The following is a 23,546-nucleotide window of genomic DNA, read 5'->3' on the forward strand; positions in this document are numbered from 1 at the left end:
AAAACAATACATATTAAGCAGTCGCTAAATGTTAGCCAGTAATATTACTTATATACCTTGCAAACTTTTACTCATCCTTCATGACAAGTCAAGCCTCACCAACCACCTCTAAAACCCTCTTGTGATTCCACCTTCTTCCCGCCTTCGTTGCAGAGTCTGGCTCTACCTTCTGTGTGTTCACAGTACACCTGGTGCTTTACCACATTGTAATTGACTATCCCCTGCACCAGGCCCTGAGTGGAAAGCAGGAACTGTCTTACTCAGCTTTACATTCTTAATATCCATTTTAATGCTTGGAATGTTGTACGTGGTCGATAAATACTTGCTGAAAGAATGGTAATAAGACCTGCAGATATCACAGTGTTAAGACTGGAAATCATTTTATTCAGTTCAGATGTTACATAATATTCCCATGGACAGACATTCTCACTATTAATTACTCTTGTGGCTTTTGTATCAATATAAATTGCCAGAGCATCTTTATAAATTTAGCTGCCTATTAAATCAGCCTCGAATAAGCCATATAAAAGAGTGACAAAGTTTGTGATTTACCCACAAAACTTTTCAGTCTCATTCAACAACTGATTTCTTGAATTGGGTTAAAAAAATAAAAGTAAAACCAGTTGTTTAGGGCCACGTACCAAACCAACTCAATTTAAAAAAAATTTTTCAAATAGTAATTTTGATAATCTGAAGACACAGTTTTGAGGATAGGTTTTTTGATTAATAAATTACTTATTAAAATTAAATGACAAATCAAAATTTTAGCCATCTCACATTAAAATACTTTGGTATCTAAGTCACAGAAAGAATATCAATTAGTTTTTCTACATTGTCTCCGACACAAAAACTGATTGCATTTTGCTTTATTTTGGCTGACTGTGCTTTGAATCACAGAATGTTCACTTCTAAAGAATCTTATTGCTGCTATGACAGCACATGAAAGCATCATGCATTCTCTGCTAGCTCCAGAGGGAGCAAGGGTCCTTTTTAGAGTTAGAGTTCAAGGGCAAACCCCCTGTCTTATATCCCAAAGTAATTTGTCCACAGTCACATTCTCAGGTTTTTTCAGACACTCTTGGCCCACTCCACCCTGCATCCTGGTCTACTAACTCCTTGCCTCCTGCTTTTCTTTAATTGACCTCTACATTTGGTTTTGGACTTTTTATTTTTTTATGAAAATATATTTAGCCAGGTTTCTTTTGAATCCATATTTTGTTAATCCTTAGCTCTGTTTTCCTCTGCTTGAGAACTCAGGAGATTTTTGTGGATAACATTTGAGAAATTACCCTTTAAATAGCTATAACATTAACATATAGAAATGCGATACTAATCCAGCTACAGACCTCTCACACAGTAGAAACACGGTAGAAAGCTTTTGACAGTAATATGCACTCTTTTACTGCTTGTTTTGCACACACAAAAATCTTACACAAATGTCAGCATTGTTGTATTATTCCACAATTTATTAAGAGACATTTACTAGTGACCTGCCTCGCTTATTGGTACCAGTTTCCTAGTAAGCATTTCTGTAAGGGAATGGTTTTTGTGCTTTCCTTTTCACTGAGAAAGATGGTCTTGACAGGAGATGAGTCACCTTTCACAGTACCCTGACAACAAGGTGTTCTTTTAATAGAAAAACAGCAGGAGATTCAGCCTAAATTGGATCACTGGCAGGATAGGAGCAAGGTACCACTCTATTGAGCCTTATAGACTAAAGCAGAGATTTATCTCATCTTATCTTTAATCTCACCTAGAAAAAAGTCATGTTTAATGTTTTTCTTTGGGCATATAAATCATGTTTGGCTTGAAAAGAAGCTGAATTGTGGAATTTGGACTGAAAAGGAGTTGAAGCTTTTCACTGAGCTCACTCCCAATTTTGGTATCCTCTAGCAGGGATATTTTCTCTGCCAAGCTTAGGAATTTTGACAATCAATTTGACTCAGAAACATTCATTTCTAATAAGAAAAAAATGTATTTTTCTTCTATTTAAAACCTATTTTAAATTGAAAAAAGATATCAAAATAAAGGATCATAATTTCATTGAATGAACTTAAGCTTTTCACAAAATTTCTAATTTTCTGGAAATGAAATCTGTCATTTAAACGAGTCAAATCAGAAATTTGACTAAAGATTTATTTATTTATGAAGATTTTATTTTTTCCTTTTTCTGCCCAAAGCCCCCCGTACATAGTTGTGTATTTTCAGTTGTGGGTCCTTCTAGTTGTGCTATGTGGAACGCTGCCTCAGCATGGCTTCATGAGCAGTGCCATGTCTGTGCCCAGGATTCCAACTGGTGAACCCTAGGCCGCTGAAGCAGAGCACACAAACTTAACCACTCGGCCCCGGGGCTGGCCCCAAAAGATTTATTTTTTTAAGATCGGTACCTGAGCCAACATCTGCTGCCAATCTTTTTTTTCCCTTCTCTCCAAAGCCCCCCAGTACATAGTGTATATTCTAGTTGTAGGTCCTTCTGGTTCTGCTATGTGCGATGCTACCTCAGCACGGCTTGATGAGCGGTGCTAGGTCTGCGCCCAGGATCCAAACCAGCAAAACCCTGGGCTGCTGAAGTGGAGCGTGAAAACTTAACCACTTGGCCGTGGGGCCAGCCCCTTGACCAAAGATTTTTAAGTCTCACTAATATTCTGAAATCTTTACATTTCGTTTTTAACCCTGACTTGAATGAATAATTTTTATGTGTTTTATAATCCCAATCAAACTTACATTGACACGTTGCTATGTTGCTCTCTTGATAAGCTTTTTACCATTACTTGTTTTAGTTATCAGATATGTTATTTATTTTTCATGTATAATAAAATAGGATCTTTAACATTAAATCAAAAAGCTTATATGATTGCATATTTTTTTAAGTCTGTCTTGAGTATATTAACCCTATTTTATTTCTCTGTGTTGGTTTTAGATCACTGAATTAGCAGGCTATACTGCTCGAATGTACAATATGTTTTGGGTCTTTGATGAAGTGAAAAGAGGCATTTATAAGAGAACTGCTGTCATGCAAGAGTCTGAAAACCATAGCAAGAATGGAGCTAACATAGAATTATCCCTCAGTGATACGTTGGAAATCAAAGGTATTAGACTCAAATGTTTTTATATTTTTCCTGTATTTAAGTGTTTATCAACAGAACTAAAGTTTTTTAGAAGCTAGTCTTTAACAGATAAAAGAAACCAACATTTATTTATTTAAATAGTTATTCCTAAACTTAGTATTGCCGTTTGAGGAGTGGTGACTAACATTACCATTAAAAAAAAATTGTTACCTTTATTTAGAACAAAATTTCTAGAATTATTTTTGGAAACTGCACATATGGCAGAATGAATTGTTTGCTTTTAAAAATCAAATAACAGAATTAGAACTAATGTCATATCGTTCTTCATCATCCTATGTTTTTAAACTTATTTGGTTATCATATTTTTACAAATTATATATAAATGTCTTAATTCCCTTTTTGGGGCACCGTGTTTTTTCTGTAACAAAGGTTAATTTAGAGAAACAAGTAGTTGTAAAGAGTATGGCTGGGTTATATCAGATAGAGTTTAGCTTTGCTCTCATTATGATGTTGACATTAGATTATTGGTAAGTAATGTATCTGAGAAAGATTTTCCAAGTAGATGTGTCAAAATGTCCAAATTTACGTTAAACTTTTCTTTAGATATAGATATCTATATTTCACTTGGTTTTCTGATTTGTTACTGTGAATTATCTTTATAACGAATTTATCTATGTTGCATTATACTTTAAGTTATTTACGTAATTAACAATAACGTGTGATAGCTTTTGTAACTTAAGTCGTTCCTTAACTTATAGGAAAAGTTATTGATGTGGATCATGGAATTATTTGTGAAAATGTTCCCATAATTACACCAACGGGAGAAGTGGTGGCTTCCAGGCTAAACTTCAAAGTAAGATGATATTCAAAAATCTTCTGATTGTTGCCATCACACTAATACAAAACAACACAGAATTCATGTACATTTGTTAAATACTTGGAGGAGCATATGGAAAGGAGGGGAAATCAAGAAGGGTATGCACAGTGGCTCAATTACAGAAGCAGTTACTTCCTCAGAAAGCAGAAAGAAAGAGAAATTTGATGTCTGCTGCTTTATTGCCAGGATGAAAATTAAAATTACAGTTCACTGAGAGCCTATACAAGGTTCCTAAACGGTTTTTCACACCGGGTTTTCCCTCACCCGAAAAAACAGGCCAAGAGATTGTGAGGATCCATAATTAGTGTTTTAATCCATTTGGCAGGACTCAGTGTTTTTCACGTTCTGTGATACTGGGATCTGCGTCTTCACTGTCATGTGTTAAACCTTTAAATCTTGCCCAAAAGTCATGTCGTTACCTAGAGAATCCTTCTGTGAATGCCAGGCAGGTTGCCATCTTTCTGCTTCCGCCTCCTCACCTTTAAAATGGGGAGAATAACGGTAACCTACCTTTTGGATGGGAGGATTAAATGAGACAGTTGGTGCAAAGCAGTTGGCACAGGATCTGGCACGAAGTGAAGCCTTCAATAAATTATGATGACAGTAGTTTCGATTTCCTTCCAGTCGGAATATAGTTTAGTTGAAGTTAGTGGCTATGTCACAGCTGTGTCTCAGGCTGGTGTCTGCCGCCCTGAGCTAAGCCGTAAAAATCCCTAGAATAACTTTGCAAAAGCCTGTTAGCCTCTTGAGGCTCCTACACTTCTTTATTTTATTTTGTTTTATTTTATTTTATTTTATTTCACTTTATTGCAGGAACAGTGGATTCTAACATCACGTGGCTTTCAGATGTACGTTGTAATACATTTCGAATTCTGTGTAGATTACGTCGTGTTCACCACCCAAAAACTAATTATAGTCCGTCACCTCACATGTGAGCCTCATCGCCCCTTTTGCTCTCTCCCCTCCCCCCTCCCCCTACGGTAACCACCAATCCAATCTCGGGTTGCTCTGTGCGTGTTCGTCATTGTTTTTATCATGTACTTATGAGTGAGATCACACGGTGTTTGACTTTCTCCCTCTGATTTATTTCACTTCGCATAATGCCCTCAAGGTCCGTCCACGTTGTCACAAATGGCCGGATCTCATCGTTTCTTAGGGCCGAGTAGTATTCCATTGTGTATACATACCACATCTTCTCTACCCATACTTCCCTTGATGGGCACCTAGGTTGCTTCCAAGTTTTGGCTGTTGTGAACAATGCTGCAGTGAACCTAGGGGTGCATGTGTCTTTCTGCATTGGTGTTTTCAAGTTCTTTGGATGAATAGCCAGCAGTGGGCTAGCTGGATCCTACATATGGTAGATGTATTCTTAGTTTTCTGAGGATACTCCATACTGCTTTCCCTAGTGGCTGCACCAGTCTGCCCTCCCATCAGCAGTGCAGGAGAGTTCCCTTCTCTCCACATCCTCTCCAACACTTGTCTCTTGCCTTGTTAATTAGAGCCATTCTGACCAGAGGAAGGTGACCTCTCCTTGTAGTTTTGATTTGCCTTCCTCTGATCGCTAATGATGTTGAGCACCTTTCCATATGCCTGTTGGCCATGCGTATACCTTCTTTGGGGAAGTCACTGCTCAGATCTTTTGCCCGTCTTTTTAATTGGGTTGTTGATTTGTTGTTGTTGTTGAGCTCTATGAGTTCTTTCTGTATTTTGGATATAAACCCCTTATCCGATACATGGTTTGCAAGTATCTTCTCCCAGTTGTTAGGTTGTGTTTTGGTTTTGTGGATGGTTTCCTTTGCCGTGCGGAGGATTTTTTTTTTACTTTGATGTAGTCCCGTTTGTTCATTTTGTATTTTGTTTCCATTGCCCAGTCAGACATGGTACTTGAAAATAGGCTGCTAAGACTGATGTCAAAGGGCATACTGCCTATGTTTTCTTCTAGACGTTGCATGGTTTCGGGTGTGACGTTCAAGTCAGACCCGAGGAGGCTGCAGTTCCCCCGAGAGCGAGCGTGTGGGCGGGGCCCCAGGAGTTCTCCCAGGAGGGTGTCCCTGTCCCTGTCCCTGTCCGCAGTCCACTGCCCGAGGTGGGGGGAGGGGGGGGCGGGGCAGCGGCGGGGAGCGTGGGGGGCGGCGCGCGCGGCTGCTGGGCCGCTGTCCGGGGAGGCGTCGGAGAGCCGCGGCTGCCTGCGCAGAGCCGAGCCCGGCGGAGTCCGGCCGCGCTCTGCTGCTCTCTCCCGGGCCGGGCTCGTCCGTTCCCCCGGCGTCCGTGGACGCCGCTCCGTGTCCCCGCTGGGCACAGCAGCCCGGGCCCTCCACAGCCACGGCCGCTAGCCTGAGGAGGCCCTCCTTCAGCTCCCGCTCTTCCTGCTCGCCGGACACGGACGACCGGGGCGCCTGCGAAGATGATTCCATCTGGGAGAGGTACCTGGGGGCGTGGGCCTGGGGGCTGGTGGGAGGCGAGCGTGTCCCTGAGGAATAGGCTTGTGCGCCAAGAGGTGCCCGTCAGGTCGCGCGACAGCTCTGGGGCCCGCGGAGCGAGGGGTCTCTTCGTGCGCTCATGTTCATCGAACGTGCGGTGTGTGCTGGGCACGGGGCCAGCCCGGGGATGCGGTGCCCGGGAATCGTGCGCTGAAGCGGCACACGTGGTCTTGGCTCCTTGGAACCAAGTCTTGCTGGAAGGACAGACGTGAAGAAGATAGTGACGTTGGTCTCGATGGGTTCTGAGGAGTGCAGCTCTCCCTCTTGTATGGGATTGTTAAGGCACCTTCTAGTTTTAGTTTATTTGTTGTTGTCTTTTAAAAGAAGTTGATCAGATCTCACGGTATTTCTGTGCTGTGTCCGTTTCTGCCTTAATATGTGGCTTTCTAATTCTAGATGTTTGTTTTTCTTTTTTTAACATCTTCCAACGCGTGTTTGAAATAATTAAATGTGGAGTGTTGTGCTGTATTTTTTCTCCTTCATGTTTTTGGAGGAGCAGAGGAGAAATTTTGAACGACTGAAATGTTATGATTCAGTTTGTTTTCTTCTTGCAGTAACTTTGTATGGAATTATTTTTTCCTGTTCCTGGATGTTGTATGGACAGGGTTCCTAGTGTGAGAGAGCCCACTTCTGTCAGGATGGTGAAGCGCAGTTTCTTTAAACATAACGCAATCGGGAATTAAGGGGTATATTTTGTTTCTCTTTCCTTTGTGCAAAATCCTTCCTATTCCCTTTTTCTTTCCTTCCATCCTCTTTCCTTATGGCCCCGTCTCGGAGGAGCACCGCCTCTTTTGCCAATTTCTGGTTCTCCCTTGGAAGCAGTGCTTCTCCAAGGCTGACACCTCCAGAGCCTTTCCCCTTGCAGCAGCGTGCTCGTGGCCAGTGCCCAGCACTACCGAGTCCTTCGCCTGTGTTGCGGATTTCAGCAGGTAGTGTTGGACTTCCTCTTTTGAGGGTGGTTTGATGTGTTTTATCTGATTCCTCCATGACCTTGTCCTTTCCATGGAGTCTTAAACCTTGTAATCCTCCACTCTGCCAAAGGCTTTCAGTAGTGGTCGGAGCTGGGCTGGAAGTTGGCATTTCTTTCTGAACTTGCAGGTCATTTGAAGGTTGTGGTCGTCTTGGTCATCTTGTGACGCTACAGGCTTGCTTCTATGTGGCTTCCTTGGTTCTCCTTGTTGACTGTATGATTTGGAGGAGGTCGATTGTATGACTGTGGAGAGTTTTGGATTCAGGGAGCTGTCTTGATCTTCCAGACACTGAAGGCTCTCCCAGAGTTCTTCCCGGTATCGATTTTCCCAGGCCTTTCCCACACGTGATGTTCTTCCTGTTGTTTTCTTGATCCGATGGTATTTCGATGCCAGTTTCATTTTTAATTGATGGATTGTGTCCTTGCTGCCTATTGGTCATCTGTATTTCTTTCTCAGTCAATTATTTATTCCTACCCCTTAGCAGTTTCTTAGTTTGGTTTTGGGAGCTCCTTCTTCACTGTGGATATTAACCATTTGTCTATTTTACGTGTTGCTCATATTTTTTCTGAGTCTGACTCATCTTTTAACTGTGTTTCTAGTATTGTTGCTAGATGGAATAGTGTATCTTGGGAGTCTTTGCACATTAGTGTAAATCCTTTTGTTTTTGTCTTCACTCGTGGGTGAGAGATTGGGTATCGAATGCTTATCTCACACAGTTTTGTCCCTCGTCTCTGTCCACGCTCATTGCTCCATGTATCCTAGAATTGCAGATGAGCAGTCTAATTCCAATGTGACCTTTTTTTCTCTTTCTTCCTAAATCCCTAGAGAATTTTATTTATTCTTGAAGTTCCAAAACTTTCTCAATATGTGTTATGGTCATATTTTTTTCTCATCAATTTGGCCTCATATCTGATGTGTTCCTTTTGATGATCGGGGCCCTCCTTGAGCTGCAGAAAGTTTTCTCTGAGATGTGTTTAAAGATTATTTTTCTCATCTGCTCTGCTCTCTCCCTCAGACATGCCAATCATTCTTCTATTGAAAATCTTTTTCCATCTCTGGAATCTTCTTCTTATTTTCTCTCTTTTCCTTTATCTCCTTCTTTCTGAGAGAGTTTCTCAACAATGGCTTCAACATCATTGATTCAATTCCCAGTGATGTAAAAACTGATCTTGATTGTTTCTAAGCTGCATGTAATCTCAAGGGAAATTTTATTCTTTCCCAAATACTTTCTCTTTATCTTTTTGTCTATTTCTCCCTTGCCACCCTCTCCTTTTACAGCTCAGTCTCTCAACTTATACAGGTTTTCATTTCTTGCTTCATAGAGCAGTTTCCTGAATTTTCCTGAGAACACAAACACAGCAGAAGCTTTCTAAAATATAGTTCTGTTTCCTCAAATAGAAGTCTTTCAAGGACTCTTCTCCTGACTTTTCAGCTGAACGTTTCTATGTTCATGCTGTACAGTCTTGAAGAAAAATAAGACAAAGACATATGGCTGAGATATATGTTCTGATTTCCACATCGGCGTATTCATGAAGGAGCGAGAAATGGACAGTCTTTTCCTATTAGTTAGACGTGATTTCTACTTAGTTCCTATCAGGTTGCTGTGTGATCTTTTCCTTGTTCCTGCTCTGAAGTTGGAGAGCTCGGTGATGTGCACAGCCTTGAGCCACATTTCTAGTTTATTTTTTTTATTTTTATTTCTTTCTGCTGATGAAGATTCGTCCAGAGCTAACATCTGCCCCCAATCTTCCTATTTTATTCTAATTGAGGTCAAAACAGTTTATAACATTGTGAAATGTCAGTGGTCCGTTATAATTTGTTCGTCACCGTATCAATGTGCCCCTTTACCCCTATGCCCAGCTCCCTCCCCTCTTCCCCTCTGGTAACCAGTAAACCGTTCTCTTTGTTCGTGTGTTTACCTTCCACGTATGAGTGAAATCACATGGTGTTTGCCTTTCTCTGTCTGGCTTATTTCGCTTAACATAACACCCTCAAGTTCCATCCATGTTGTGAATGGGACAAGTTTGTCTTTTTTTATGGCTGAGTAGTATTGCATTGTGTGTGTGTGTGTGTGTGTGTGTATGTACGTATATGACATCTTCATCCAGTTGTCAGTTGATGGGCACTTGGTTTGCTTCCGTGTCTTGGCTGTTGTGAATAATGCTGCAGGGAACATAGGGGTACATAAGTCTCTCTGAATCATTGATTTCCAGTTCTTTGCTTAAGTACCTAGTCATGAGATAGTAGTGAAGAGACTGTCTTTTCTCCATTGTATGTTCTTGGCACCTTTGTCAAAGATTAGCTGACCATAGATGTGTGGTTTTATTTCTGGGCTTTCAGTTCTGTTCCGTTGATCTGTGTGCCAGTTTTTGTACCAGTACCATGCTGTTTTGGTCACTATGGCTTTGTAGTACATTTTGAAGTCAGAGATTGTGATACCTCCGGCTTTGTTCTTTTTTCTCAGGATTGCCTTAGCAATTCGAGATCTTTGCCCCATATGAATTTTAGTATTCCTTGTTCTGTTTCTGTCAAGAATGTCAGTGGGATGCTGATAGGGATTGCATTGAGTCTGTAGATTGCTTTGTGTAGTATGGACGTTTTACCTATGTTTATTCTTCCAATCCATGAGCAAGGAGTCTCTTAACATCTCTTTAAGTCACTATCAATTTCTCTCACTCATGTCTTATAGTTTTCTTTCTATAAGTCCTTCACTTCCTTGGTTAAATTTATTTCTAGGTACTTAATTTTTTCAGGTATGCTGGCAAATGGAATTATATTTTTGAGTTCCCTTTCTGTAAGTTTGTTGTTGGAAAGCAACTGAATTTTGTAAATTGACTCTGTACCCTGCAAATTTACTGTAGTTAATTATTTGTATTAGTTTTCCAGTGGATTTTGGGGGGTTTTCTATATACAAGCTCATGTCGTGTGCAAACAGCGAGAGTTTCACTTCTTCACTCCCTATTTGGATTCCATTTATTCTTTTCTCTTGCCTAATTGCTCTGGCCAAAACCTCCAGTACTATGTTGAATAAGAGTGATAATAGTGGGCATCCTTGTCTCGTTCCTGTTCTCAGGGGGATGGCGCTCAGTTTTTGCCCATTGAGTATGATATTGGCTGTGGATTTGTCATATATGGCCTTTATTATGTTGAGGTAATTTCCTTGTATCCCTATTTTTTTTCATAGTTTTTATCATAAATGGCTGTTGGATCTTGTCAAGTGCTTTCTCTGCATCTATTGAGATGATCATGTGGTTTTTATTCTTCAATTTGTTGATGTGGTGTATCACATTGATTGATTTGCGGATGTTGAACCATCCCTGTGTCCCTGGTATGAATCCCACTTGATCATGATGTATGAGCCTTTTGACGTATTGCTGAATTCAGGTTGCCAAAATTTTGTTGAGAATTTTTGCATCTATGTTCATCAGCGATATTAGCCTGTAGTTCCCCTTTTTTGTGCTGTCCCTCTCAGGCTTTGGTATCAGTGATGCTGGCCTCGTAGAATGTGTTAGGAAGTGTTCCATCCTCCCTTGTGTTATTTTTAATATCTTCTTTTAGGTTTGTTAACAGTTGCTTTACGAACTTTGCTGCTCCTGTGTTGAGTGCATAGATATTTATAAGTGTTATTATTCTTCTTGATGGAGTGTCCCTTTGATCATTGTATACTGCCCCTCTTTGTATTTCTTTACCTGCCTTGTCTTGAAGTCTACTTTGTCTGATGTAAGTATTGCGACATCTGCTTTCTTTTGTTTGCTGTTAGCTTGGAGTCTCGTCTTCCACCTCTTCACTCTGAGCCTGTACTTGTCATTGGAGCTGAGATGAGTTTCGTGGAGGCGACAAATTATTGGATCTTGTTCTTTAATCCGTCTTGCCACTCTGTGTCTTTTTATTGGAGAGTTCAGTCCATTTCCATTGAAGGTGATTATTGATGTATGACGGCTTAATGCTGTCATTATATCACTCATTTTCCAGTTTTCCTGCATTTCCTTTGTTTCTCGTCCTGTGTGTTTTGGTCTACCCATTGAATTATGCCGTTTTTTATGCTGTGTGTCTTTGTTTTTTCCTCATTTCTTTTTTGTGTCTCTGTTCTGCTTTTTAGTTTAGTGGCTGCCCTGAAGTTTGTATTCAGAATCTCGTGCATAACATAGTCCCTTTTCAGATGACCTCTTCCTTCCTTGGTCTAAACTGATTCAGTCCCTTTCCACCTCGCCTCCTAAGTTATTATTGTCATATCTTATTCCAACTTGTGTCATGAGTTTGTGGTTCAAGTGACAAGATTGTCTTTGTTTTTGGTGTATTCCTTCCCTTTAGCCTAATGCTGTAGTTGAATATTTGCTATCCTGTTCTGATCCTGTCTATCTGTTGGTCTCCTTACTCTGTGTTTTGTGACCCCTCTCTCCCCTTTGTCATTTTTTTCAGGTATGAGGGCCTTCTTGAGGATTTCTTGGTGTGGGAGGATGGGTCTCATGGCTACGAAGTCCCTTAGCATTGTTTGTCTGGGAAAGTTTTAATTTCTCCCTCATATCTGAAGGATGTTTTTGCTGGGTAGAGTATACTTGGCTGAAGATTTTTATCTTTTAAAATTTTGGATATGTCATTCCATTCTCTTCTAGCTTGTAAGGTTTCTGCAGAGAAGTCTGCTTATCTGATAGGGGTTCCTTTGTAGGGTATTTTCTTCTGCCTTGCTGCCCTGAGTATTCTTTCTTTGTCATTCATTTTTGCCAGTTTTACTACTATATGCCTTGCAGTAGGTCTTTTTACTTGGACACATCTAGGAGATCTGAAGGCTTCCTCCAGACACGTTTCCCTCTCATTGTCTAGATTTGGGAAGTTGTCTGCTGTTATTTCTGTGAGCACGCTTTCTGCTCTATTCTCCTTATCTTCACCTTCTTCAATACCTATAATTCTTATGTTGTATTTTCTCATTGAGTTGGATATTTCTCAGAGACTTTCTTCATTTCTTTTTAGTCTCAGTTCTCTCTCCTCCTCTGTCTGGAGCATTTCAACATGTCGCTCCTCTGTGGTGTCCACACGAGCATTCAGGGAATCTGTATTTTGTTTTATAGCTTCCATTGTGTCTTTCATCTCTAATATTTCTGATTGATTCTTCTTTATAGTTTCAATCTGTTTTGTGGACTAGCTCCTGAACTCGTTGAATTGTTTCTCTATATTCTCTTTTACCTCATTGAGTGTTTTGACAATAGCTCTTTTGAATTCATTGTTGCTTAGTTTACTTATTTCTGCATCCTCAGGACTGAATTCTGGGTGCTTATTTTCTCTCTGGTCTGGAGATTTGATGAATTGCCTGATGCTGGAAGGATGAGTCTTTTTCCCATTGTGATAGTATTCTGTTGCAGTTACAGCATGTTGCCAATGGATGGGGGTCGAGAGCCGTGTATTCTGAGCCCTCCACCTTCAGCGGAGATGGCCCCGCGCAGTGCGGGTCAGGGGCAGGGCACTTTTTCCTGCATGCAGTCCTGGGTTTCCCGATCAGCTCTCGCTATCTCGTCTCCTGTGGTCTTGGCTTGATGAGGTCACCCCTGAGTGAAAGCTTTTGCCCTGTTAAAGGGCTTCCCTTTAGGCCGCAAGGGCCCTAGGGAGTCCTGGGTGATTCCACAGACGCGCAACCCCTCCCCCACCCCTTCTGTCACGGAGCCTCCCTGGCAGTGACCACAGTCTTTAGGGGAGGGAGCAGAGTTCTCTCTTACCCTGTGACAGCTCCTCTGAGGCAGGGCTCCAGCCTCTCCACCCTCTGTCGTGTGGCTGCCGTGACTCTCCGAGGATTTTTGTGCTTTTAGGTTATTTTCTTTTGGAATAGGGTTTCTCCTTTTTGTTGTATCTTGGAGGGGAGAGAGTCCTGGGCAAGCTCACTCCACCATGATGCTGATGTCACTCCATTGCTTGTTTAATCTTGAAGTCAGTTTTGTCTAAGGACGGCAACACCTGCTTCTTTTGTTTGCCATTAGCTTGGAGTCTCATCTTCCATCAGTTCACTCTGAGCCTTTGTTTGTCTTTAGAGCTGAGATCTGTTTCTTGGAGGCAGCATAATGTTGGGTCTTATTTTTTAATCCATCCCACCACTCTCTCTCTCTCTCTCTTTTTTTTTTTTTTTTTTTGAGGAAGATTAGCCCTGAGCTAACATCTGCTGCCAATCCTCCTCTTTTTGCTGAGGAAGACTGGCCCTGAGCCAACATCCATGCCCATCTTCCTCTACTTTATATGTGGGACACCTGCCACAGCATGGCTTGCCAAGCTGTGCCATGTCCACACCTGGGATCCTAACTGGTGCACCCCGGACGGCCAAAGCAGAGCATGTGCACTTAACTGCTGAGCCACTGGCCCGGGCCTACACTCTCTCTTTTTTGATTGGAGAATTCAATCCATTTACATTTAGAGTGATGATTGATCTATGAGGGCTTACTGCTGCCATTTTGTCACTTGTTTTCTGGTCGTTCTGTATTTCCCTTGTTTCTTGTCCTTTGTATTTCGGACTGCCAGTTTAGTTTGGTAGTTCTCTAGAATGATTTTCTCCGTATGTATCCTTTGTGTCTCTGTTCTGATTGTTTGTTTAGTGGTCGCCATGAGGTTTATCTAAAAAATCTCATAGATGAGATAGTCCATTTCCTGGTGGCCTCTTCTTTCCTTAGTCTAAAGCAGGTTCCATTCCTTTCTTCATCCCCTTCTAAGTTACTTTTGTCGTAACTTCCGTTTTCTGATGTGAGTTTGTGGTTAAAATGATGAGATTACGGTTATTTTTGATGTGTTCCTTTCCTTTATCTTCAATATTATAATTGGTTGCTATCCTGTCCTGATAGAGAACTGCAGTTTTCTGATTTTGTCTGCCTATTTATCTCTTTGCTCAAGGCTTTTTAAACCCTTTCTTTTTCTTTCTGATATGAGGGCCGCCTTGATCATTTCTTGTATGAGGGAGTCTTGTGGCAATGAACTCCCTCTGCTTTTGTTTATCTGGGAAAGTTTTTATTTCTCCATCATATCTGAAGGATAATTTCGATGGATAGAGTCTTCTTGGCTGAAAGTTTCTGTTTTTCAGAATTTTGAGGATATTGTTCTGTTCTCTCCTAGCCTGTAAGGTTTCTGCTGGGAAATTTGGTGAAAGCCTGCTAGGGGTTCCTTTGTAGGTTATTTTCTCCTGCCTTGCTACCCTTAATATTTTTTCTTTGTCATTTACTTTTGCCAGTTTCACTAACATATGCCTTAGAGAAGGTGTTTTTACATTGATACAATTAGGAGTTCGGTTAGCTGCTTTTCATTTTTTTTAAAGATTTTATTTTTTTCGTTTTTCTCCCCACAGCCCCCTGGTACATAGTTGTATATTCTTAGTAATGGGTCCTTCTACTTGTGGCATGCGGGATGCTGCCTCATCGTGGTTTTGATGAGCAGTGCCATGTCCGCGCCCAGGATTCGAACCAACGAAACACTGGGCCGCCTGCAGCGAAGCGTGCGAAATTAACCACTCAGCCATGGGGCCAGCCCCTCGGTTAGCTTCTTTTACTTGTAAATCCAGTTTCTTCCCCAGGTTTGAGAAGTTCTCAGCTATTATTTCTTTGAACAAGCTTTCTGTTCCTTTCTCTCCCTTCTTCCTCTAGCATATCTATAATCCTTCTGTTGCATTTCCTAATTGAGTCGGATGATTCTGGGAGAATTTTTTCATTTCTTTTTTGTCATAGTTCCGCCTCCTTCTTCTGAAGCATTTCTATATTTCTGTCCTCCAAGCTGCTGCTTCTGTGTTCCATAAATCAGCCCTGTTATTCAAGGACTCCAGATTTTTCTTTATCTCATTCATTGTGTCTTTCATCTCCAACATTTCTGATGGGTTTTTATTTATAGTTTCAGTCTCTTTTGTAAAGAATTCTGTCTGTTCATTAAATTTTGTTCCTGATTTCATTGAACTGCTTTCCCAAGTTTTCTTGTAACTCATTGAGTTTTTTGTTTTTTGTTTTTTTTGGAGGAAGATTAGCCCTCAGCTAACTACTGCCAGTCCTCCTCTTTTTGCTGAGGAAGCCTGGCTCTGAGCTAACATCCATGCCCATCTTCCTCTAGTTTATACGTGGGACGCCTACCACATCATGGCTGCCAAGCAGTGCCATGTCCGCACCTGGGATCCGAACCAGCGAACCCTGGGCCGCCGAGAAGCGGAACGTGCGAACTTAACCGCTGCACCACCGGGCCGGCCCCTCATTGAGTTTTTTAATGATAGCTATTTTGAATTGTCTTTCATTTAGATTGTAAATTTTTGTGCCTTCAGGACAAGATTGATTTCTGGGTGCTTGTCATTTTCCTTATGGTCTGGAATATTAAAGTGCCTTTTTGTACTATTTCAGGGAGTGGATTTGTGCTTCCCCTTAGTGGAAGTATCTGATCGCAGATTCTACCTGCTACCAGTGGGAGGGGCAGGAGCTGTGTATTCTGAACCCACCGCGATCCCTGGCATCTGTGCCTGTCCTTTGGAATCTGTGCTGACTGGGCACGTCTGCCGTTGCCCGCTCACTGCTGCTGCTTTAGAAATGTGTGTGCATGCGCTCTGGTAGGAGTCCCTTCCTCTGGCTGAGCTGGTGTGTCAGGTGGAGGGAGAGGCGCTTTGTTTTGCATGCAGAATCCTGGGGGCGTTCTGCTCTGCGCTTGCTGTCTCCCCCCCTGGGGTGCTTGCTTGATAAAGATGCCCCTGCAATTCCTTGGCCTCCTCTGTGTGGGGCTTTCCCACAGCTGTAGGCAGCTCCAAGAGTAAAGGCGTTCCTGCGGAGAGCTGCCCCTCCCCGCTCTCCTCACAGAGCCACATGCAGTCCTGTGCCCTAGATCACCGTCAAGGAGGAAGAGGATATCCCCTTACCTCCTTCCACTTCCTCCCGGGGGTACAGCACCTCCACCTTCAAATGTATGGCTGCCTGGGTCTCTCAGACGTCTGTTGTGTCGTGTGAATGTTCTCTGTTGGTTTATGAATGTCCTTTGCATTGTGTCTTGGGGAGAGAGTCTAAGGGAAGAGCTCACTCCACCATGATGGTGGATGTCACTGGTTTTTTGTGGGTGTGTATGTGAGCTGCCATTAGCATGGCAGATGGGTGGTGTAGGTCCGTACCTGGGAACCGAACCTGGGCCACCGAAGCAAAGTGTGCCAAACTTTAAGCACTAGGCCACTGGGGCTGGCCGCCAGATATCTAGTTTAAAATAGCCAAGTGTCATGAAACATTCTAGTTTAAAAAGTCACTCATTCTTTAAAATAATAACCTGATGTCTAAGAAGAGATATTGAGATACCACTACCTTATTGTCTTTGTACAGTATTTAAAACTCATTCCTGGATGGGCTGTTTCTGCTTTCGTGGCTAAAAGCTACAACTTCACTATGGCCGCCCCACAGCTCCTTTCCTTCCACATGCACATTTCAGCTCACGACTGATGCTGCATGAGGGTGTTACAGACTCTGAATCCTCTACTAAATAGTTTCCATACTGAGGGAGCTTTGAATTCCTTTGCTCTGATGAAAGAAAGTCTATGCTTGTGACATTTCTTGAAATATTTTACCATGAATGGTTCCACCAGTCTACTGTAAGCTTTAAAGGTTTAACTCATGGAAGTTCTTCCGGTTTTCTAGCAGGTAATGGTGAAATATTTCTGGTTCCTAGTGCTATTGAAATTCTCTGTCTACTCTTGAGTTTTTACATCTAGGTGAGTCTGGGGAATGGCTCATCAGAAAGTACCCACTTGCTATTCATGATTCTGAGCTAAGTAGATTGTGAATCTGTCGCTCTGCTGCATAAAATTCTCCAAGGGTTCCCAACTATGTATAGTGTCAGGTAGAAAAGCCCCTCAGAATAGCATGTGAGCTCTTTACAATCTGGCACAATCCTATCATTTCAGATTCATGTGTATTCACTTCCTGCCATAGATCTCAGACTCTCGCCACACTAAACTATTGATCTCTTTCTCCAAACCTGTCAGGAAATTTCAGACCTTTCTACTTCTGCTCATATACTCTTCCTTCTGCCTGTAATGCCTTGCCTCTAAGTGGGAATTGATATTTGTCCTTCACAGTGGAACAGAAATAGCACCTCCTTTTTCTAGTATTTCCAATGTCCAAAGCAAAATTCATGACACCATTTTCTTTGGCCCCGTTGCTGTGGCCTAAATGTTGTGTCTCCCCAAAATTCCTTTGTTAAATCCTAAGGCCCAATGGGATGGTATTAGGAGGTGGGGCCTTTGGGAGGTGATTAGGTCATGAGGGCAGAGCCCTGAGGAATGGGATTAGTGCCCGTATAAAAGGGGCTTCTGGGCCGATCTGGTGGCACAGTGGTTAAGGGCACATGTTCCACTTCGGTGGCCTGGGGTGCACCCGTTTGGATCCCGCGTGCAGACATGGCACCGATGGCAAGCCATGCTGGGGTAGGCATCACACATATAAAGTAGAGGAAGATGGGCATGGATGTTAGCTGAAGGCCAGCCTTCCTCAGCAAAAAGAGGAGGATTGGCAGCAGATGTTAGCTCAGGGCTAATCTTCCTTAAAAAAAAAGGAGGGGGCCTTCAGAAACCCCTGTAGCCTTTGTCTCACGGAAATTATCTTCTACTGAATTTTTCCTCCCTTTTATTACCTCTGTTCTCTGCCTCCAGAACCCCGATAAAAGAAAGGGCAGACATGTATGCTGCTTCACATTTCTCTCCTACGTGCCATCATTCTGCCTTTGGCTCTGGTCTGCAAGATTCCACTGACTTTATCACCAGATCACTGACATGTTGTTAACCATCCCCATTCTCTTAGTCAGTCTGTCCACTGAATTGCTTTAGTGTCAAACGTATTTTTAATTCCCAGGCACTCATTTTCATCCTCTGATTACTCCTTTTTTGCAGCAGCAGTCTGTTCTTACTTTTGTATGTGCCATCTTTCCTATCTCACTAGAGTCATTTCTTACTCTTTTAACATTGTTTTGTTTCCTGAATGATCTTTATTTCCTAAAAACACAATTATTTTACTTGTTAATCTTAATGTGAGTCACGTATGTGATTTTTTTTCTTCACATTTGTTGACCCTTGGCTGTTAGTTCTTGTTTGTGAATAAAGATCTAGGCTGTTAAGCGGTGGGAGTTCCATTTGGATTTGTGTAGCTCTCTCTGCCAAGAAACTGCTCCCTGGATGAGCCTGTACTGGTGGGTCTGGTGCCATAACTGGAAAATGACAGTTCAGAGTTGTGGGGGTCAGCCGGCTGTGGAGAGCAAGTCAAAAAAGGGAGGACTTGACTTGAGCAGTGAATTATCTTGATATGTTCCTTCTTGAGAAAAGCTGTGTTGCCTCTCCTTTTTCATTAAGGTGCCTGCTGGATGTTCCAGAGTTTCCTCAAACTCTGCTTTCCTTCCCATTCATGGTCCTACACTCAAATGAGGAGGCATCTGCATGTAAGCAGGTCACTTTCTTTAGCCTGCACAGCTTGGATTTTTATGTGGGGGCCAAAAGCCTCTGCTGTCTGCTGTATATATTTGGGAGGAGGGCAGGGAAGAGAGATGTGGTCCAACTAGCCCAGCCTTCCCAGATGCAGTCTTTTAAATCAAAAATATTCATCATATATACATAGATATATACACACACACACACACACACACACACACATATACACACACACATATATTGAGCAGTATGATAATAGTGCCAAAATGGCTGAAAATTCTGTCTATCCTGTGTCCATGCCCCTCTGCAATGTGACTTTGGAGCCCCTCCTAGCAAGAGGTGGCATTTGTTTCTCCATCTCCTTGAATCTGGCTTGGCCCTGTGACTTAGTTTGTTCATTGGGATTCTAGAACAGTGGCCTGAAGGAGAGACTTGAAAGCCGCTTGCACACTGGACTTGCTGTCTCTTGCTGCCCTTATAAAGAAGATAGGTAAGGGGCCAGCTTGGCGGCATAGCTGTTAAGTTCGTGCACTCCACATCAGTGGCCTGGGTTTGCCAGTTTGGATCCTGGGGGTGGACCTACGCACTGCTTATCAAGCCATGCTATGGCAGGCATCCCATATATAAAGTGGAGGAAGATGGGCATGTATGTTAGCTCAGGGCCAGTCTTCCTCAGCAAGAAAAGGAGGATTGGTGGCTGATGTTAGCATAGGGCTAATCTTGCTCAAAAGAAACCCAAAATAAGTAAAAGACAGGAAAGTTAAAAATACATTTTTTTCCATATGAATTCTGAGCTATCAGAAGTACCAGTCCTGGGGGCCAGCCCGGTGGCTCAGCAGTTAAGTGTGTACATTCCGCTTTGGTGGCCCAGGGTTCGCCGATTCGGATCCCAGGTGCGGACATGGCACTGCTTGGCAAGCCATGCTGTGGTAGTCGTCCCACATATAAAGTAGAGGAAGCTGGGAACGGATGTTAGCTCAGGGCCAGTCTTCCTCAGCAAAAAGAGGAGGATTGACAGCAGTTAGGGCTGATCTTCCTCAAAAAAAAAAAAAAAGTAACACTCCTGTGAAGAAGCCCAAGAGGATGACAAGAGACATGTGGCCCATTTGCTTCTGTTGCTTTGACCAACAGCCTGCCAGACACATAGCGTGTGACAAAGACTTCCCTAGATTATCCAACCAGCAGCCAATCTACAGCTGACCATGGATGCCTGGGATACAGAGCCTGGGAGAGATGTGCTGAGTTCACGCAGATAAGAACTGCCTAACTGATCCAAATCATGAACTAAATGAGCAGTTGTTGTTTGAGACCACTAAGTTTTGGGGTAGTTTATCACCCAGCAAGAGCTAACTGATACAAACACCGCATTGTATTGATGTTCCAGCTACTGTAGATACTCTGATAAACAAAGTAGATAAGGCCTCTGTCCTCAGGTGACGAGAAACAAAGAAATAAATGAGTCAGACAACTTCAGAGATTCACACATGCTCTGAAGGAAAGCAAGCAGGGTGATGTGACTGGCTGGGGTTGGGATCTCATTTAGATACTGTGATCAGAGAAGAATGCTTTGAGCAGCTAAAGTTTGAGCCAAGACCTGAATGACAGGGAAAAGCCAACCATGTGAAAGTCTGGAGGTAGACTGTTCCAGACAGGAAACAGCAAGTGCACAGGCAGTGAGCTGGGGAGATACTTCACGTGTTAAAAGGACATAAAGGAGGTCAATGAAGCTGGAGTTGGTGAGCAAAGGAGAGAGAGAGGGGAAAGATGTAAAGTGAGGAAACAGACCTTGGGGGAGGACTTGGCCTGTGATTAATTTCAGTTACCTTCATGCTTGTACCCTGTCTCATCTCTGTCCTTGATGTTTGTGGACTAGGAGCTTGGCGCTCTCAAAGGACCCCTGTGGGAAGGGTCCCTCTTTTCTCCAGCATTTTGGTCTACATCTTTCTGTGATCTGTTTTCATCAGTCAGATCTATCTGCTTTCTGTCTTCTCGGATTTCTTCAAGATGTCCTCCAGCTGACTGCCATTCCAGTTTACTAGCATTACCACGGATTCATTCTTTTTAAAATACAAGATGGTTTTGGGGGGCATTTTTAAGGACCTTCGTATATATTAGTCCCCAAATCACCATCTTTAGTTGAAATTCTCATATCTCATGTTTAAATTTGGAGCTCTAAGCCCATAAATCTCCTATCCCCCTTTGTTATCCTATCTTTTTCTCTGTTTCTTCTCTTCTCAGCTTGTCTTTACAGTGGCTGGTGAGAGGCCAGCCCTCAATGGGCTCTTTATTCACTATCCAAGAAATATGTCCTGAGAAGCTTTTATCTGCAAACAAAATGGAGGCCCTTCTCACCTACCAGTTGCCCCTTTGCAGCCACTTGCCTTGCTCGGTTCCTGCTGAGTTGAATACGCTCATCCAAACACCCCCTGATGGGACACTGAGGGGACACAGGGTCAGTTCTTCCCAGTGCCTTCCACTTCATTAGACACTTCAGGAGTTTCATTTCATAGGGAGGTTTTGATGTCTCAGAATTCATATGCCAGAAAACTGTATTTGAACACACTGGTCTTCCATCTATCTGTCTGTCTATGTTCTATCTTCATTGAGTTTTGGGTGCCACAAATCATTAGGTGGCACATAAGATGTCATACCTGGGAGGGATGGTCCATGTTACCCTTTTGAGAACAGGAGACGCTACACTCTTGCAGACCAAGAGCTTGGCCTTCCTGGACGTTTGTCAAGTTTCCAGGCAAGGAATCTTCACTTATCTCCCTAAAACAGATAAATATACTTTTGTACAGAGATGAGAGCACGTGAAAGGTGAGACCAGCAATCTTCAGGGCCCAGTGCTTACTCATAATGTTTTCTTCCACAAATCTGTTGGGTCCTTTGCAGAAGCCCAAAGTACAAAACTCTTTGCCTGCCCTGCATTTGCCTTACAGGAATACCACTACACACTTCTCTCCAACCCAGAATCAGAGGCCAGAGCACCTTGAATGAAGAGGAAAGGAGGTCCATATTCTCTTTTCTACCCCAGGGCCATTGCGACTGCTGTTCCCTTCACCATTCTCCGTGCTTTTCGTCCAAGTCTCTTACTTACCCTGGCTCTTACTTATCCTTCTGGACTCAGCTTATATGCCGCTTGCTCGGAGAGGCCCTCTCTGCTTTTCTGATCTTCCCTTCCTTCCCCAAGTGTAGTGGATGCTGCTGGTGCCCTGCCCGGGTCCCCTTCACTGGTGGCACACTCTTTCCTCAGTTGCTGTGAGTATTCATTGCTCAAATGGAGCTGCCTTGCCTGGGAGGTTACTCCTGGCCGCAGGGGACAGTCAGTGGCCAATGATTGACTGGGGCACAAAAAGCCGGAAGCCTGGCCTCAAGGTGGACCAGAGCCTTCTGGGATACGAGGGAGAAGTTAGTCTCCAGCTGAGACAGCCCCTTTGCTTAGTTTTCTTCTCCTGTCTGCTGCTTCCCTCACACTGAACCCCCTCCAGAGAGCCCTCCTCCAATAAATCCTTTTCACCGGAATCACTGTCTCAGGCCCTGCTTCTGGGAAGCCTGACCTAAGACACTGAGAAAGCTTTCTTTAAGAGGTTTGTCTGTGTATTTACACAGCGAGGACAAGTTTTTCTCTCTGACCCCTGCGCCTCTAACAGTGATGGAGAGTCACGTGAATGGACTCGGATGCGAATAGTCCCCCTGGAACTGGCCACACAGCAGCCCCCTGTCTGAGGCTCCTGAAGAGCTTCTCTAGGAGGTGGAAGGGGAAGAAGAAAAAGAGACACTGCACACAAGCAGTTCACCGGGAGGCTGTGCTGTCATTTCTGAAGCAGAGCTCTTTGACCTGCTAAAAAGGGGTATTTTTTAGAGGCTTTAGTAAAATCATTGAATCTAAAATTCAATATAAATGCCACTCGTTAATTTTTAAGAACCCCGTGTCTGTTCTTTCCCTGAAGTGAAACAAATTTGGTTAGGGATGGGTGTTTCTGAGTTTATTTCCTACACAGTTGAAAGCTCAATGCCATGGTTAAGTCTCTTGTCCCAAAGGTAACGCCTTGGGAGCCACAGCAATAGCACAAACTAATGAAACAGGGGGAATTCATGTTTGAAGAGCCAGAGCCTCTGGAGACATTGACTCAATGGCCTGAGCCCCACAGGATGGTTTTGAATTGAGTTCCTATGCAAATGTTTTTAAACACCAGTCCTGTGTCACTTACACATTCAATACTTAAAATTTAGATTATCTGGAGGTGACTCTTGAGATTTAACAATTGTGACATTTTCTTGAGGCATGAACTCAACTCATACATCCTGCAAAGTTGGCAGATGGTGAGTGAACGAGGTGACCACTGAGCATCTACTTGGCATGTGTGCAGTAACTCACATGAAGGGATTTAAATCTTTCCAACTGTGAATGTTGCTAACAGAAGGGGAGAGGTGGGGGAAAGAAATGGCAGGTGTTTGAGGGTCTGCAAGACCAAAGCTCTCACAGCTGTCATGTGATTACTATAGGCCCTCCATGTCAGCCACCACAATGGCTGCTTTAGAATCTGATTTTCCAGATGCACAATTAAGGATACAGAGGCACTGATGTGCTGTCTTAGGAAGAAGATGGACCTTGGGTGTCTGATAAATTGGAATTTGAAGGTGATCAGGGTTGTGATCCCCTCTCTGATTTTCCCAGCTTCTCGCACCCGCAGTTGAAGAAGCCATGTCCTGATAGTCTCAGGCAGACTCGTTCCGCCGATTCCTTATTCCCAGTGC

General features: G+C 43.0%; 1 protein-coding gene across 1 annotated transcript in view; it reads left to right on the forward strand.

The window, feature by feature from the left end:
• Window positions 1-1,637: 1,637 nt before the first annotated feature.
• LOC139041143 (ATP-binding cassette sub-family D member 2-like) overlaps window positions 1,638-23,546 on the forward strand; it is a 29,039-nt gene continuing 7,130 nt past the window's right edge. Inside the window, exons 1-4 of the mRNA XM_070491000.1 lie at window positions 1,638-1,689; window positions 2,921-3,089; window positions 3,827-3,921; window positions 4,759-4,793. Coding sequence (XP_070347101.1) covers window positions 2,951-3,089; window positions 3,827-3,921; window positions 4,759-4,793 — 269 coding nt within the window. The 5' untranslated portion in view covers window positions 1,638-1,689; window positions 2,921-2,950. The remainder of the gene's footprint in view (window positions 1,690-2,920; window positions 3,090-3,826; window positions 3,922-4,758; window positions 4,794-23,546) is intronic.

The sequence above is a fragment of the Equus asinus genome, chromosome 20 (genome assembly GCF_041296235.1).
Source record: "Equus asinus isolate D_3611 breed Donkey chromosome 20, EquAss-T2T_v2, whole genome shotgun sequence".
Taxonomy (NCBI): Eukaryota; Metazoa; Chordata; class Mammalia; order Perissodactyla; family Equidae; genus Equus; species Equus asinus.